The sequence below is a fragment of the Solanum pennellii genome, chromosome 1 (assembly GCF_001406875.1).
Source record: "Solanum pennellii chromosome 1, SPENNV200".
NCBI lineage: Eukaryota > Viridiplantae > Streptophyta > Magnoliopsida > Solanales > Solanaceae > Solanum > Solanum pennellii.
Genome location: NC_028637.1, coordinates 99,353,243 through 99,371,112, shown reverse-complemented (window position 1 = coordinate 99,371,112; position 17,870 = coordinate 99,353,243). Strand labels below are relative to the sequence as shown.

General features: G+C 35.8%; 2 protein-coding genes across 5 annotated transcripts; one reads left to right on the top strand and one right to left on the bottom strand.

Moving 5' to 3' along the window:
• Positions 1-1,286: 1,286 nt before the first annotated feature.
• LOC107007355 (autophagy-related protein 18h-like) lies at positions 1,287-11,287 on the top strand. Its single transcript, XM_015205951.2, has 9 exons — positions 1,287-1,859; positions 4,333-4,776; positions 4,883-5,326; positions 6,427-6,669; positions 6,769-7,563; positions 7,645-7,823; positions 9,732-9,817; positions 9,904-10,461; positions 10,748-11,287. Exons 1-9 carry the CDS (start codon positions 1,665-1,667, stop codon positions 10,750-10,752), a joined length of 2,949 nt encoding a protein of 982 aa, XP_015061437.1. The 5' UTR covers positions 1,287-1,664; the 3' UTR covers positions 10,753-11,287.
• A 1,162-nt stretch (positions 11,288-12,449) lies between these two features.
• LOC107012101 (lysM domain receptor-like kinase 3) lies at positions 12,450-17,116 on the bottom strand. Of its 4 annotated transcripts, XM_015211842.2 has the most exons (12): positions 16,364-17,114; positions 16,234-16,267; positions 16,138-16,142; positions 15,842-16,000; positions 15,342-15,481; positions 14,903-14,992; positions 14,304-14,391; positions 14,044-14,195; positions 13,881-13,972; positions 13,228-13,363; positions 12,987-13,085; positions 12,450-12,903 (listed from the first exon to the last, which is right to left on the bottom strand). In XM_015211842.2, the coding sequence occupies exons 1-12, from the start codon at positions 17,061-17,063 to the stop codon at positions 12,799-12,801; spliced, it is 1,800 nt and encodes a 599-aa protein (XP_015067328.1). In that variant the 5' UTR covers positions 17,064-17,114; the 3' UTR covers positions 12,450-12,798. The 4 variants fall into 4 exon arrangements, with proteins under 4 accessions (XP_015067328.1, XP_027772816.1, XP_027772817.1 ...); XM_027917015.1 differs by lacking the exons at positions 12,450-12,903; positions 12,987-13,085; positions 13,228-13,363 and adding an exon at positions 14,700-14,813 and having other exon boundaries at positions 13,856-13,972; positions 15,342-15,484; positions 16,364-17,116; XM_027917016.1 differs by lacking the exons at positions 12,450-12,903; positions 12,987-13,085; positions 13,228-13,363 and adding an exon at positions 14,700-14,813 and having other exon boundaries at positions 13,856-13,972; positions 16,364-17,116.
• Positions 17,117-17,870: the final 754 nt, after the last annotated feature.

The window sequence follows — 17,870 nt, the reverse complement described above, 5'->3', positions numbered from 1 at the left end:
AAATCAACATGTTTCAAAATTACTAGGAGTATATATCCTTTATTTTTCGCCATTCTAACTTGTACAAATTATTTTAGATCTCTTATATGTATTTTTTATTTTACTTTTATAAAATGAACTTAAAATTAGCCAATTGACCCTCCTATCATACATGTTGGGCTGAATTAATTTAAAATTACTCTTCATATCATGTGATATTATCTATTTAGTCCTCACGATTTTCTCCAAAAGGCATCACACTATTAAGATTACTTACACCTTATAGGTAGCTTTTCAATATTTTCTACTAATTCATTCGTCCAACAATAGTTATCCACTATATTATTTCAGGATGTCAAATAATNAGTCCTCACGATTTTCTCCAAAAGGCATCACACTATTAAGATTACTTACACCTTATAGGTAGCTTTTCAATATTTTCTACTAATTCATTCGTCCAACAATAGTTATCCACTATATTATTTCAGGATGTCAAATAATATTTGTTTACTTTATTAAATATTAATAAATGGTTACTTTTATACTTAATTCATAATTTACCTTAATCATTAATTAAGATCATTCCTCTATTACATTTTTCAGACATAGTATTTATTATATTACAAAAGATGATAATGAAAAAATTAAGAAATATGTAAAATCAATAGTGAACAGTAATTGTTGAATTGAGAGAGTATGACTGAACTTTTATTCACATACCAACATTCTTTCCCTCAAAGTAAATTCCACATTTACAACAATCCATGGATCAATTTTTGAGATTTACGGTGTGTCACTGTGCCTCCATATCATTTTGAGATTTATATTGTGCTCTCATTTCATTTATGGTATTCGTATCTCCAAAATTACAATTTCTATGACAAACGAAGCCTGCAACTAGCTCCTTATTGCGTACGTATCTCCACGCTCATAATCGTAAGATTATTCTATCATATGACTTTACTCATCCCGCTTTGCTAAGCAAAATCAACTAAAAAATATTGTTAACATAATGTTATATTATTTACCCAGCCTCTAGTCTACACTAGTCTACACTAACTTTTTCCTAAAGACTTCACATCATTAACATATTTTGTATAACATTTCAATCTTTTCAGCTACTACGGTAATCTTTTGTTTGCACATAAGAGTTCTATTATATTTCAAAATAGCGAAGTAGTTGTTTCCCAATTGGAGTTTTTTCACTCACCACAAAAGTTAGTGGGATGCAAGTAACACTTTACAAAAGTCGTTGGTCATTTGCAAAAATAAGCAAAAATTGGATTGGCTTACACCGCAGTTAACAATGAAAGAGAGAGATAGAACAGAAACAGTAGATGTAGAAAAGAGAGAAAATACAAAGAAAAATAAAAAAGGGTAGAGAGAGAGGAAAGGGAACCGTCTCAGAGTCAAACCAAAACACAACATCAATATCAAAAAGTTTTCGCCGATGTTATCTCCTCCTCTTTTCCGGTGAAGTGTTTCCGATATTCATGCTTCATCTGATCGTCAAATTACGTAAGCGCTCGGCGGCAGTGTCGGAGGTGGAAGCTTGTGGTGGCCGCGCCGAAGTAAGCGGTGGAGTACTGAAGGAAGTTGTTGAAGTGCATATTGATCCTTTTTTCCGGTCGTTACTTGCTGGTTACCGGTGAGATTCTAGAAACTTCGTATTTGATTATATTATTATGAAGAAAAGCCAAAACAGCAGCAATAGCATCAGTAATAACAAAAGTAAGGTGAAGAATGGGACTAGTACCCATGGATTTCTCCCTAATTCTCTCAAGTTCATCTCATCTTGCATCAAGACGGTGTCGTCCAATGTCCGGACCGCTGGTGCCTCTGTCGCCGGTTCCTCCTCCGACGATCACCGCAAAGACCAGGTCTGGTTTGGGTTTTTGTTCCTTTTTATGCTTTCGAATGTTGATCATTTCATTCTTATAGATGATGGTTGTTAGTTAGTTGATTCTTAGCATGACGCAACTTGATTTGTTGGCTGTCAGAAAGGTTTTGATAGTTAGGATTTGCTTGGTGTATTGAGTACAATGAGATTCGCCAGTAGGTTGAACTTGTTCTTTTTATAGAGCGTGTTAGGATGAGGATTCGAAATTATTATTCTCACTGTGTATTTTCTTTATTTATCAACTGATTAGAGATTTGAATATAGCATTGTGTGAAACGGAGCTGGCTTGGGAACTACATTTAGCATTTATAGTTGAGATCATTTACTCCGAGAGCTCAGGAATATTTTGGACAATATTATATAGCTAGAAATGTGTATATATATTTGCGAAAAAAGACAGATGGATGTTGCACTCGAACTCCTACCACCAAGGTTATGTGGCGTCACAGTCTAAGGACAGGAGCTTAAATAGGCTTTGGTACTGCATATTTTGGTGTTCTACTCTTTTAATTTTATCTGATCGAAGAGTGTGTTACATTACTAGGGGGAAGTAAGATTTAAAGAGGTTATGAACGCAATTAGATGTTCAGTTTTCTATTTCTTATTCTTCATTTCGACTTGGACTTGATATATGCGATCTAAGTTGGCACGGAGATAATTCAACCCAAAGAGTATATAGATTTCAGTTGTTTCTATGGTCAAATCATTATGGCTGTTTTATTTATTTTTTGACTAGATAGGGCAGTGCATAACATTTTGATTATGGAGAAGGTCCTGTAGGCATCTTGTGTTTCAGTTTAAGCTTCTTCCTTATGCTCAATGTTATGGGGCATGCAAATCCTGGAGGTTTTTTTTTTAAAAAAAAAAACTGGAAGTGTGGTTTGAGAACCATCCTCACATTTTTATAGACCTGTTTATAACTCAATCCCTTTTAGAAATGACATTTCATTAATGGTCGATCCAATGCTTTCTTTATCCTGCTTCATTCCTGGAAAGGAAATGCAACAAATATAGGCATGATTCTGAGTTATAAACTTGTAATTCCTTACCAGGAAATGTTATTGCCATTTAATAAAATGTTATTCAAATTCTTGATGGAATATATGCCGATGTGATTACTAATTTCTCATGAGGGTAAATGATGTGTAACTATCACCAGTATGCCCCTCAAATGATTTCCTAGAGGACAATGTGCGATTAACCTATTGCAGTCTGGAACTGTGAAATGCAAATAAAATTTTGGGCTCATATTTCAAACTACAAATGGTATATAAGCCATTATATCAAAAGAAAACCATTTGCATCTTTATTGAATGACATCTTTTTACTGCATCTGGTTTCAAATTAAATGGTGGCAAAATGGCAATTCAGTTTTTTCTTTTTTTGAAAAAAGAAAGATAGAAATATAACATATTTTACATAACATAATACATAACTAGTGGATTTTATAGGTTTTCTGTAAGTATCTCTTTTTTCTAAACTTTTTGGAGGTGGCCAGCATAGCCTTGATGCTGAAGGAATATAATTTACCAATTTCAAAAGAAATATAACGTATTTTACTAGGTTAGGATATCTCTTCGCCGTAGGATGCTTTTGCTTCTTTTTAGTTGATTTTTTGTAGTAGGCGGAGTGTGGTGGAGTTTAATAGGATGAACATTGGAATTTTAGTTCTCCCGTAACTACTTTTTGTGTAAATTTCCAAGGAATTAGCCATATTAATGATCTGATTTTTTTATTAAAAAACTATGTAACAGATAGTAAATTATCTATATGCAGTTAGGTTCTATATAAACAGTTGTGTCTTGCTTTGGGCTTTGTAAGTTGAAGCTGTTCATGGTCTTCTCCTTCTGGACATTTAAATCTGTGGTACTGTTTATGTGTTCAAACAAGATCTTCTTCTTGAAGCTCCTCGTCTCAGCTTCCATCGCCTTTTTTTTTTTTTTGGTAAGGAAGACCACCTCAGGTATTCCACATATAGGAGAGATATTGGTACCCTAGAATGGAAAATGTTACCATTACTATTTATCGTTGGTTCTCATCAGCCAAGGAATTTCGCGATGGGTATGTTAGCTTGATAAGTATCAGTGTGTACCATTTCTCTTAGCTTATTTACTTCCTTGAGAAATTTCCATATAATTATGTGGTCTTTGTTTCTCCTCTGGGTTACCTTCCCTCACCGTCTTAAATATCTGTTCAACAGAAAGAAAAAAAAGCGAAAAAAATAGAAGAAAGGTATGCAGCAGGAATTTGGATAAGGTTTATTGTTGACTGCTAAGTTTGTTGGCAAAGTGCTTTGGCTCTGGACAATTTTTAGATACTCAAGTGAACTTAGATGTTCTAACAGTGTTCTGATATGGAATATTGTAGTCTTTTCTTTATTTCAGCATCACAACTTCTCTAGTTTGTCGATATAAGCTGTACATGACCCGGTTGTTTATTCTTTTTGTCAACAGGTTTTATGGGCTTGCTTTGACAGACTAGAGCTTGGTTTGTCTTCATTCAAACGAGTGCTCCTTATTGGTTACTCAGATGGATTTCAAGTTCTTGATGTTGAAGATGCTTCAAATGTTTGTGAACTAGTTTCGAGGCGGGATGATCCAGTAACTTTTCTACAGATGCAGCCCATCCCTGCAAAATCTGGTGGTAATGAAGGATACAAGAAATCACATCCACTGCTCTTGGTTGTGGCATGTGATGACACCAAAGATTCTGTTCCAGCTCAAACTGGGAGGGATGGTTTCGTTGAGTCTCAGGCAGGAAGCATCACACAGTCACCTACAGTTGTGCGTTTTTACTCCTTAAGGTCTCACAACTATGTGCATGTTTTGCGATTCCGATCTACTGTGTATATGGTTAGATGCAGTCCAAAGGTAGTAGCTGTTGGTCTTGCAGCTCAGGTAAACATCTTGTAATTTTTATAGTGATGGATTATGCCGTTGTCCATAAATCTGAAAATTACACTGAAATTTCATGCTCCCTTGTATGTTTTTGATGTGTTGGCAGATCTACTGTTTTGATGCTCTTACCTTGGAGAACAAGTTTAGCGTCCTCACATATCCTGTTCCTCAGTTGGGTGGGCAAGGTGTGACTGGGGTCAACATTGGTTATGGTCCCATGGCTGTAGGACCGAGATGGTTAGCATATGCTTCAAATAATCCACTGTTGTCAAACACCGGGCGCTTGAGTCCCCAAAGTCTTAGTCCTTCTCCAGGTGTTAGCCCTTCTACATCACCCGGTAATGGAAATCTCGTAGCTAGGTATGCCATGGAGTCCAGCAAACATTTAGCTGCTGGGTTGATCAATCTTGGAGACATGGGCTACAAAACTTTGTCCAAATACTGTCATGAACTTCTTCCTGATGGGAGTAATTCGCCTGTGTCAACGAGTGCTAGCTGGAAAGTTGGGAGGGTTCCAGCACATTCAACTGAAACAGATGCTGCGGGCATGGTATATTCTATTTAAAGCTTGTTTGTATTATTAATATGCTTATGAAAATGAAAAATAACTTTATTGTGCAGTTCTGTTGAAATTGTAACCAAGGTTAATAAGGAAAGGAAAGGAAGGGTTCCGTGTCAATTTTTCTGCTGATTTTTACATTTTTGATGGCCGAATCCCAAAAAAGATTAAAGTGTGGTATAGTTGAGCACAAGATATCTGCAATTTTTATTTGTTGGTTCTGTTTTACAATCTGTGAATTCATTTTTTGCTGGGGCTTCAAATGTTCCAAGTTCAGCTGATGCCAGGGCATAAATATGTGCTGTAGTTGAGATCTTGAACCTGAGGGATTCTATCTGTAAATTCAATAAACCGAAAGAAGCATCAATAGTTTGTACGTTGTCCTTTCCTAACCCCCCCAAGCTTTATGTAGAAGTTGTACCAGAGATATGATGTTAGTGCACTTCCTTATTGGTGAATAAAGTCTTTAAGTTGTGAAGGGTAGTGGGGCCAATTCATTGTATACGAGTTCTAGAGCTGTAAACAACGGACTTGTTGGTTATAACATTTTTGTTTTTGGACTGTTCAAATTAAGCTCTATAATCCTAAGAAGCATATACTACCTGTTATCAGATGACAACCAAAAGCAAGACAATTCTCTCTCTGTCTCTCTCTCTCTGTACAAGAGTAATTTGTTCTACATATGTTCCCTACTAAGATCTAAGAAACTCTTTTTAGCTCCTAATTGATTTTTTGGAAAGGTAAATATTATTAACAGTTGGGGTAAAACCTATACAAGCCGTATAACAAAAAGAAGAGGATCTACAACTAATTATCCTTCTCAAGAAAAGAAACCCAATCTGATGTATAAATGGGGGGAAGGGTGGACCTCATAGGCACTCCAAAAAGGAACTAGGAACAAAAGACTACTTCATGATTTTACTAAATCTTGTTCAACTGCTTCAAATGCCCTATTATTTATCTCTCTACTTTAGCTCCTAAATTGGTGATTGTGCTAGGTGTAATCTTGAGCAAGAGTATAACTGCATAAACTTTGTTTAAAGTATGGTGGTGATGAGATCTGAGTTTTTCTTCCAATTTTTTTACTGCAGGTTGTTATTAAAGATTTTGTTTCTCGAGCAGTTATATCACAATTCAGGGCGCACACCAGTCCTATATCTGCTCTGTGTTTTGATCCTAGTGGCACTCTTCTTGTTACTGCCTCTACTCGTGGGAATAATATAAACCTATTTCGAATTGTACCTTCTTGCTCAAATGGAGCAGGAAGTCAAAACAGCGACTGGAAAGCTTCACATGTCCACCTCTACAAGCTTCATCGGGGTGTAACTCCAGCTGTGCGTATCCGTTATATTTTTCTTCTCAAGTTCAACGTTGAGGTTTCAGTCACTATAATTACTCTCATTAAATTTTTCTCTAAATTCTGAATTTGATAGGTGATACAAGACATTTGTTTTAGTCACTACAGTCAGTGGGTAGCTATTATTTCATCCAGGGGAACTTGCCATCTTTTTGTACTATCCCCTTTTGGCGGTGAGGCTGGTCTTCAACTACAAAATTCTTATGTTGATGGACCTATCCTTCAACCTATTCTTTCAGGACCATGGTGGTCTACATCATCTTTCCTAGTCAATCAGCAGTCTTTTGTGGCAGCGCCTGCACCTATCACACTCTCTGTGGTCAACAGGATAAAGAATGTGAATTCAGGTTGGCTAAATACAGTGAGCAATGCTGCATCTTCTGCGGCAGGAAAGGTTTGTGTGCCTTCTGGTGTTCTTGCTGCTGATTTTCACAGTTCCGTACGCCGGGAACAACCTGCACCCAAAAGCTTAAATGCTTTGGAGCATCTTTTGGCTTATACTCCATCTGGTCACTTAATTCAATATGAATTGATGCCCTCATTTGGTGGAGAGAAGGGTGACTCTTATCTGAGGACAGAGACTGTTTCAGTAGTTCAAATGCAAGAGGAGGACACTGGGGTGAAAGTTGACCCCATTCAATGGTGGGATGTATGTCGAAGAGCTGATTGGCCTGAAAGAGAGGAATGTATTCATGGCATTACTCTAGGTGGCCGTGAAGCTACAGACATAGTCATGGAAGATTCTCTTTCTGAAGATGATGATAAAGGAGAAAAGGATTTGGCTAAACTATGTGATCGGTCTCATTGGTACCTTTCCAATGCTGAGGTGCAGTTGAAGTCTGGGAGGATACCTATTTGGCAAAAGTCCAAGGTTGTTATCGTCTCTTGTGGAAATTGTGTCTGTTCCTCTATACTTCTGAATATGTACTGATGTCATTTGTATCTGTTCTAGATATACTTCTGTACCATGAGTCTTTCTGGATATGAAGAGCAGGATATCTCTAGAAGTTCTGCTGCTGGTGAGATTGAGATTGAGAAGATTCCTGTCAATGAGGTCGAAGTAAGGCGTAAAGACCTGCTGCCTGTGTTTGACCATTTCCACAGGATTCCATCAAAGTGGTCAGAGGATAGGTAATGCAGCAGCTATTCTGGGTCCTTCATTTCGTAGCACTTGCACTTTAATATTGCTAAGTTTTTTTCTGATCCTGACCTAATGACATAGGTGTCTGAAAGTTGGGTTTTACCTCGCATTATCTGCTTGATCCAGAGTTGAGGCCTACTGCTTTAGGATTGTGTAATACTGTATTCCGTTTTATGGGATTCTATGAGTTCTTTGCAACTGTAATTCCCCCCTTTGCATTTCTGTCTTTCCAATCAGTGCATACAAGTTGGATTTATTTCCACCATCTTGCAACTAGTCTGCTAATGTGTATAAGAATGTTCTTTTCTTTATCCCTTAAGGTTCAGCCATGATTTATCCATGAAATAACTAATTCTATTTGGCTTTGTTTATAACCTGATTGCTGGCTGATTCATGAGTCAAATTCTAGTGATACCATTAATTGGATGCAAGAAGTTTTATAATAGGGGGAATAAGTGGGTGACTGTTTTTGTAGCATGTGCTTTTGAAGAAATCTAGTGTCTATCTACTGGCATGCAGTTGGGGTTTGAATTCTGTTCATCCTCTGATTCATCACTGAGAGTTGTATAGGTATTGAAGTGATTTAAGTGACTCTACAGAAGTTGATAATGATTGTTTAGAGATAAGTCGCCATGTCTCTTGCATTATACAGATTGCTTCTGTTTTTAGGACTCAATTCACACCAAACTTGGGGCTTCTAGTTGCCCTTGGTTTCTTTTTTGATTAGTTTAATTATGGAAGCTGTATGGGGCAGTTCAATACTTTCTCACGCTTGTGTAATACTGCACCATATTTTGAGAAAATTGAAGTTACAACCACTCTCTGTGTTATCGAAAAATTAAGCCTCTTTTTCAACTCTTATCTAAAAAATTGTGTCCAGACCTTTAAACAAAATAGAAGTTCAGAAGACTGTTATTGACATAGTTTGGTGGGAAATTTCTGAATGGCTGTCCATGTCCATGATTTTCCCCGTGCGTCCTTCCTCAATGGAGCCAACTGGTTCATATTGTTAGAGCGTGCATTCTGCTTTTCTTAGTCATGATTCTCAATTTAGCCTTTTTCATTTAATTGCAGTATGCAGAATATTTTTTTCTGAAAGTTTGTGATTTTACATAGATCAGTAATGTGGGTCTCTTCTTCAGTGGTCTGAACAATAGTTTGCGGCTTGTGTAAACCCTAAAACTAGATGCAAATGATAGGTTTCTGGTATGCCTAAAACAATATGTCAGTGCAGCACATGCTTCCCAATATCAATGGACTTGCTCAACGATAAACATAGTAGATATATTAATTGTTGATGAAATCATCATAGACGAATTTGTTATTCATTCATTTCATTGAGAATAAAAGGTTTGATGCATATATATTGTGATTTGTCACGGAACTTGAATCACACTTGTATTGATTTAGGAACTTCATTGACATGGTTCTACTTCCTGTATTTCTCTTAATCTTTAGATTTTCAATTCATATGTTCATATGATTGTAATGTGTTCACGTACTTTCTTGTAGCTCTTCTCACTTTCTCTGTCACAGATATTTTTCTTCATCTGCTCTTTCTTTGTGCCTTTTGGTGCGTCCCCACATTTGACAACTCTGTTTCACTCGTTTGTCATGGTTGTTGGAATCTGTACCTTCTGTGCAGTCTGATCATCACATGTTTTTTTTATGTTAAGTAACGTTCTGGACACATTTAGATTCTGATACACAAATGATACAGGATTTTCTCAGGATCTCTTGACATATAGATCATTATAGTTACTTCAATTGTTTTCTAAGAAGGACCTAAAGATCATTATTCTATCAAGTATTGCTCTTAATAGTGGGTACATCTTCATGCAGTCTATACTAGTGTTGTTCAGTTAAATAATATTTGTTTTTTTCCTTCCATTCTTCAGCTCTTCCATTGGTAAAGAGAAGTCAGGGGACGGCACAACTGGTATATCCAGGGCAGACTCTCTCTCTGAGAAAAGCTTTCCTTCTGGTTGGACTGTTCGACTTTTCTTTTAAGCATTAATAGTTGTTTTATGGTTGATTTTTTTTTGCTTTGTCTAACATATATGCTTCCAGGTTCTTCACAAGTTGCCCGTATACATGAAGTTGGTATGGGGCCAATTTCGTATCCATGTATTGAACTCTCTATGGAAGAAAGTGATGGGTCAAGAAGTTCTAGTTATACTGCAGCCCCACAAGTGTGTAAAAACATGCCTGCTGGTCTGGAATCATCCCCAAATATCTTGTGCTCCGTTGAGGAAAGCTATGTGGTAAATAGTCCATCTCCTCCCAAAATTGAATCCTTCTCCACTGGAGGAACCAGTGCAAGGGAGGTTCAGTCCTCAAACAGTGTCATTACCAGTGAAGCTTCAAACTCAAGTTCCAATCGTTCCGACTTGAGTATGAACATAATTGACGAACAAACTGTCAATGAAGATATATGCGACCCTGTAGATTTTGGTCAATTTTTTCAAGAAGGCTACTGTAAGGCTTCAACTACCAATGAATTGCAGGAGGTAACTGAACTGGTTGCTGATATGGATAGCAGTAGTAGTCCTTGCAACAAAGAGAAACCTGATGATGATGGGGAAAGTGATGATATGCTGGGAGGTGTGTTTGACTTCTTCGAAGAAGGTGCGTGATTAAGTGGGTTTTGTCTTTTAGAGTTGCTTATTTCTTCGTCCCTCCATCCTTTTCCTTTTATTACGTAACATAGGCTTTTATGAATCCGTGGATTCCATGCAATGCCTTCTACTGTATATGCCAAAAAAATTGTATAGCAGATTTAGTCTATTATAATAGAACAGATAGAACTTAGTAAAAAGATGACCTTTTTTCAGTAGAACAGATTGACCTTAGGTAGGGAACTACGGTATTTTTCATCTTCTGTATGTAATGTAGTTACCTTTGGTTGTTGCAGGTTGATGCCCGACTCTGATTCCCGCGTCATACCAGCCTAATCTTATTTCAATGACATTTAGTATTGCTGGTAGTAGGATATTGGCCAATTCAGTGGAACATATCGTATATGCCATTGAATAGAGCTGAACATTTCAGAAGAAACCTACTGACTGATATGTGAAATATGACTTTAGTTCTTTCCTTTTTGCCGGAGTGAAGATGCCTGGTTTCTCCTGTCTGATTCTCCTGTATATGGTGTATAGTAAAATTCATGGTGCAAATGATTGGTGTGGACATGACAGTCTATGCTGTGTAAAACTATTGTTCTTTTTTTTTCTTTTTTGAAAAAAAGAAAAAGAAAATAAAAAAAATCAAAATGAAAAGAAAATCATCATTTATTGTACAGTTTTTTTTTTTGTTTCACTTGCCGTTTTTGATTGGAACACTATACTTTGTTGTTCGATGTTTATTTGTTATCAGGGTTATTTTGACAAAGTTGGCGGTTGTGTAAACATGATGCCGAATGATAAGGAATCAAGTAAAATTACTTGATGTCGAATGGCTTGTGAAGTTGCTTATTATTGACCCAAAAAGTATGTTGAAAATTCTCATTTTTCAATCTATGGCATTATAGCATTTGGTAGTTATGCAATACTACTGGTAATTGTATGATGAAGTATACTGCTACTTCTCCCTTTTAGGTGATGTCCATGTAATCTATGTTATATTTTTGTTGTTCGATTTGGCTACATTGTAGAGGGAGGAAGAAACACACATGGAACTATCTTCTTAATGGACTAGATTCGAGAGGCCTCAACAGGAACTATCATTACATGGAATAGAAATAAAAAATACGTCTTCCTTTAACAAACAAACAACATTCGTACTTGGTAGAGAAATTTCAATACCTTAAGCGTTTAACTTGTTTTATCTTGAAGATGTTTGTCTTCATGTTTTCACGATGAGAGATGCAGTTCAAAACACAAAAAGATACATCAGCGTCGTGCAATTGCATGCTCTAATCTAATCTTTGGTTTGATGTCTCTTAGTTCACTTTTTTTTGGTCACCAAAAGAAAAAAAAATAAAGGTTTCTGTTATTTTTCATATTTCCATTTTTTTTTTGAAAAATTACATCAGGTGAACAAATAGGAAAATGAAAAAGGAGGGTGGTGAAATGGGAGGTAAAAGTGTGTAAATGGATTTACTATTTAAGTGTCATTTAGCATTGCTCATAGAATGGAAAAGTTTCATTTTTGACCAAATTTTCTGGCCATTTAGCATTATCCATAGAATAGGATGTAGTTTTAAGCAATTATTATTGGTTTTCGTTGTACAAAATATTGGGCAAGTCGATAGTAAAAGCCACTTTGTAAATTCGATTCGAAGTGAACGTTAATGGTCCAAGTCAATTGTTGACTGACGGGGTTAGTCACCACTAAACTAATGACATTCAACAATTTGAGATTTTACAAAAAGAAGAAAAATCCTCTATGTGGACTCACTATATATAGGATGAAAATACAAATTTCAAAAATAGAGAAACACATTAAATTTATTTATTTTTAAGATTATTGTTGAAAAGTCAAAACCTATTAATCAATTTTTACCCATACCTAACATTTACAGAGACTGTTTTTGCCATGATATATCATAGACCACAACTTCACTGGTTGTGGACGAACAGTTGTTATTCTAACTCATACAAGCACTGCACATTACATTGGGTCATGTACCAAAATCAAGATTTAAGAATGCCTTATTCTTAGTATACAAACAGAAATACATTGAAATCATGAAGCTTCAATACAATACAGAAAATACGTATTTTGCCATGACATATCTACGTACCTAATATTTACAACTGTTTAGGCGCGCTTCCTCTGACAATACTGATCCGTATAGCAAAAAAAGTGTAACTGGAAGTTGAAGTTAAGCTCTTATATTTCAAGGAATTGCTATTACTTTGAGGAGGCCCTAACACCTTTAAATACTTTACATTATGCAACATGATCTTGTTTTTGTGCCTTGTGATCTTAATTTCTATAGAGTGAAAGCAACATATCAAATAGTCAGGCATGTGACGATGAAAGTGTCATAAGAGCAACCACTACTGATTTCATAGTAGGTCTCATTTCAGGATTTTTCTCTGTACAAGATTTAGCAAGCTGTGCCATCTGCAATAGACAAGCCATGTGTTGCTTCAATTGGAAGATGAGAAAGAAAAGCTAGTGCAGTAATTAAAGAGATGTAGTTGTACCTTGTAGACTGAATCGAGGGGGTAGTCATCGCGGAGTTTAGGGTCTATCAATCTGGAAATGGCTTCAATTTGATTTGGATGACTATGAGCTTCATCAAACTACAATTATCACGGAAACAATCACAATTAGCTCATCATCTGGTTCAAACTATAAGTGTCAGATTTTAAATGCAGAGGAGTAAAGTTTATGTCAACGTCATCTCAATGCCAATGAGTAACATTTGAGTGAAGAAAAAGTTACCAAAGCAACAAGGCTTCTTGCTTCATCAACACCATCTTCCTTGACTATCGCATCCTTGGATGAAATCAACTCATAGAGGACAACACCAAAAGCGTAGACATCTACTTTACGAGAGATAACTCCTGAATGACCATACCTGCACATTTTGACATTCCTTACTATTTTTTACTATATGACACATTACATATGCTCTCTTAGCCCCAAGAAATTATCTTTCTGTGTTATGCGCAGGAAATCTTTGAAGGGCCAAATGCTTGTTTATCTTGTATTTATAAGTGGTGATAATAACAAGTCGATAATACCATAGAAACATGAATCAGTGTTCGAATCAGTTAATTTGCTTACATATTGATAAAACAGTTCCTAAAACAGATTTTGTCTTAGGATATAGTACTAATCTTGAAGGCCAACTCTGTTTCTGTGAAGACCACTTATTGCCAGATTCTCTGTTTAAGTAAAAAGTTTGAAACGCTGAAGCTACCTACATTTAGACGCACTTAATACAGTGAAGAAAAACTTACTCTGGTGGCATGTATCCAAATGTACCCATAAAACGCGTATGCAAAGTTGGATTTCCACTTTCAACAAGTTTTGATAAGCCAAAATCTCCAATCTGTGAGTGATTANGCTTAATACAGTGAAGAAAAACTTACTCTGGTGGCATGTATCCAAATGTACCCATAAAACGCGTATGCAAAGTTGGATTTCCACTTTCAACAAGTTTTGATAAGCCAAAATCTCCAATCTGTGAGTGATTAACCAGTTAGGAGACTGCAGAAGTTGTTGAAATGCAAAGAATAGGGACTATAAAGATACCTTTGCATGAAAGTTCTTGTTTATCAGAATATTTGCTGATTTAACATCACGATGGATGTAAAAAGGGACGGTGTGCTCGTGTATATACTCAAGACCTCTGGCTGAATCCATTGCAATTTGCACCCGTGTTGACCATGTCAATACGTCTCTCCCTGGAAATAGATTTACCAAACAATTAATAGATCCGTAAGCATATAAACATCACAAATACAAATAAGAAAGATCATAAAGAATGAACTGTTCCATCACAATTCTCGTACCACGAAGATGTTGGCTTAGATTACCGTTCTCAATGAATTCGTATACAAGGAAGAGGGACCTCTCAACACAATACCCTATCAAGGAAACCTGCATGCATTCAGCATCACATGAATAAATTAAGCATAATACTACATATCAGTTCCGCACCAGATCAACAAAACGATATACATGCATTCTAATTCCAACTGCAAACATCCTTCACATTCTTAGGTATGCCTCTCTTCATGGAAATAGTTTCAAATTCAGTTCCCACTGTAAATTCCAAATAAACTCCTACCGGATCTGTTTATACCTTCATATGATAAACTGAACTTGCAGCTTTACGAGCTCAATGTACACGGAGTAGTAGTCCTATGACTAAAATGAAAGGGGTGAAAATCAGTAAAACAACATACTTTGAGTGAGAGAAGCACTCTCTTTACATTTCCTTCTAACCAATCAACTATTCCAGGCATGGGAATGCTAAATGCTGATGAAGTCCTAAGAGATTTTGTAAAAACTTGCAAGATCTGGCATTCATACTTATTATACTCCTCAAAAGAAACAATAATAATTTATAAACAAAATGCATCAAATAACAGTAAGATATTGGTCATACCAGGTTCAGGTGATGAACACGCGTCAAAATTTTCAGTTCAGCGAGAAATTCTGTTCTTCCTTCCCTATTCATTCGCTTAATTGCTGCTTTCTGTATCAGAGTTTTCAATGTAGAATTAGCAGAGACAATGCCATCCTTAATAACAATGTTTTGACAACTTTTTCATTTTATTTTAGTTGAGACAACTCAGACATCTATACATCAAAATTGGTTTCGATGAGTTTTGACTAACAATTTTCGTATAAATCATAAAGCTATTACAAGGAATTATAACTAGATTTTGTTTTCCCTGTTAAGTCCCTCATAATTCATTTTTTATAATCTAGGACTGATACAAAGTGCAAGAATTGTTTTCACCTTGCTGAATTTGTAATATATTTCTAACAATAAAGAGACAAAATTTTGCAGTCATGGGGAGACAAAAACATGAACTACAGACCTTTCCTCGCAGCTCAGCATAATAGACGGCCCCAAAGCCACCTTCTCCAATCTTATTTGAAATGCTAAAGTTATCAGTCGATTCAGCAAGTTCTTGATATGAAAACTCTACTGATTTGTCCACATGTATGCCTGAAAGGCCTGCTGAAGCACCATCAACAAGGTCAGTGCCTTAGGCCACATGCATTAGAATATGTTTGGAGTAATAAACTAGCGAGTTCTAGTGGTTTTTCACACGGATCAAACATATTGCAAGCACATTGAGAGTAATAAATCTAGCATAAGATACAGCCATGAAGTTGAAATTTGATAATGAATTAGAATAATTGGCTATCCTAAAGGACAGAAATGGATTTTTTTTTGCTGTGAATCACGAAAATGCTTAATTGTTAAACCAATATACATTTCAACTGGAGGTTTCATTCAGAAGGAGATTTGAACTCGTAATTTGAGAAGAGCAAAGAAGTAGAGGAAGAAAAAAGAAGTGAGATTTACAATTACCAGGACTAGGTGGATAGCATTGACCAGAAGATGCTGGGATGTTTGCTGCAACCTTTTGTTCCTTTCTTCTATAAATTCCCACATAAATGATGCCTACCAATAACAAAACTCCAGCTAGTGAAGCCACTGCTAATGCAGCTATTGTTTTACCTGATGAACCTGATGAGACACTCATACAGAATAGAGTCAATATGCTTATGTTGTACAACACTTCCATCAACAACTTGATTTGAGAGCAATTACAAGCGATGACGGAGGAATCAACACAAAATAAAGAGAAGGAAAGGGTAGTCCACCTTTTCTGCAAACCAGGGGAAACATGAATTGCCCAAATATGTTAAGAAAGATAAGGTGCTCAATGTATAACTACTTCAAAATCTGAAAATTTTTACCTGGTTGATATAGGTGGATAATTCCCCAGTTTATCTGCATAAAACAAGTATATTTTACTAGATTTACAAATAGAAGATCCAACATAAAAACAGGATTTTACTATGCTTGTTTTCTTTAATTTGAACTCACCTCTGCCTGGAATGTACAACAATCCGCTGCCAGCACTGAAATTCACCATTGGATTGTACATTTCTATCAGCTTGGAGCTAGTATTAGTCACCAACGCGATATAGCTCAAATTTTCCCCTGGCCTCATCGGATACGTGATAAACAATCCATAATCCTTTGACACATGTTTATTCCCACAGGAGCAATTCACAGTCACTTTCAAGGTCACATGATCCGGTATAATTTTATCCGGATAGCTATTATCCCTCATCAACAACTCCTTATTCGTCAAACTTGAATAGCGCCTTGTTGCAATGAGATCATAAGTCTCATTGGCACTAACATTATACGAAAATACATGGCCCAGAAACTCACCATTATTAAGGCAATCACAACGAAAGGGAACGTTAACTCTGGATTCGGTTAGGATAAACGTGCTTGTGATTTGAGTATTCCAGTCAAGGATATCACTGTATGAGATATTGTCAAATAGTTGGTTTATTAAAGGGAGATTCGATTCGGGCCAGATGAAGAAGGAAGCTAAAGCTAAATCACAGCCATTTATGCAACTAGTGGAGTAACATGTTGTGCAATTTGAGAACAAGTAAATCAGGACTAGGATTGTTATTGATCTTCTTCTTAGGAGTATCATTCTTGTTGAAGATTGAAAGAAAAAAAAAAGGTTGTAGTTTTGCAACTGATTGCAGTTGAAGTACTTCATTATCTAGGTAGAATTATTGGAGAAATTAATCTGTTCGTCTCATATTAGTTGATCACTTTCAATTTACATCAATTTATTTTGTTTCAAGTGTATAATTGCAAATATAAAACGAAAAGTTAGTAATTAATTTTATTTTTATTTTAATTTAATAAATAAACAAATAATATAATATGAAACGAAACAACCGCTAATAAAAACAATTTAAGTGTCAATACGTTGACATTTGAATATTCTGTTTACGATGAAGTAAACAAAAACAGAAAAAAAAACAGCTGCCACTATTAATCATTTGTCAGGGTCTTTATATTTCCTTAAAACTCTAGAGTTTATCGGCGCCGTCATAATATGTTATTTTATGATGAAACATAGTCATGATTTAATACTCGAACGTAAATATTTAAAAGATTGGATTAATTAATTACACGAGTTTATCGACTCTTTGGTGTTAAAGACCGCCGTATTTAAGAATGATTTATTAGCACTAATGTCAAAGGTTGATTGCAAATATTTTAAGGTATAAAAACTCAACCAATATGTCAAATCAAAACATAATCTCAGACTTGAAAAATAAAGAGAAAGTTACCTCAGCAAACAATAACAGAAAAAAATGTACTTCATTTTCCAGATACGACATATTGACATTAAGGTTTAAGGATTCATTACCCATGATCTCCAAATAGGTTGACCCGTATATCCATTTGATTTGTCGGAGTACATCTGCTAATTAATGATGCTCAAAGTTTAATTGTTAGAAAATGCCTTTAAACTCTATGAATAAGAGACTTAAACGTAACGCGTGGATAAATA

Bases quoted from the DNA above. Each gene is read 5' to 3' on its own strand.
- LOC107007355 (XM_015205951.2), top strand. From the start codon at position 1,665: ATGAAGAAAAGCCAAAACAGCAGCAATAGCATCAGTAATAACAAAAGT. The intron at 7,564-7,644 runs GTTGTTATCGTC...TATCTGTTCTAG, and splicing joins CTATTTGGCAAAAGTCCAAG to ATATACTTCTGTACCATGAG. The intron at 9,818-9,903 runs GTTGGACTGTTC...ATATGCTTCCAG, and splicing joins TGAGAAAAGCTTTCCTTCTG to GTTCTTCACAAGTTGCCCGT.
- LOC107012101 (XM_015211842.2), bottom strand. From the start codon at position 17,063: ATGAAGTACTTCAACTGCAATCAGTTGCAAAACTACAACCTTTTTTTT. The intron at 16,268-16,363 runs GTGAGTTCAAAT...TGTTTTATGCAG, and splicing joins GTTGTACATTCCAGGCAGAG to ATAAACTGGGGAATTATCCA. The intron at 14,392-14,902 runs GTATGACCAATA...GAATGCATGCAG, and splicing joins GTGTTCATCACCTGAACCTG to GTTTCCTTGATAGGGTATTG.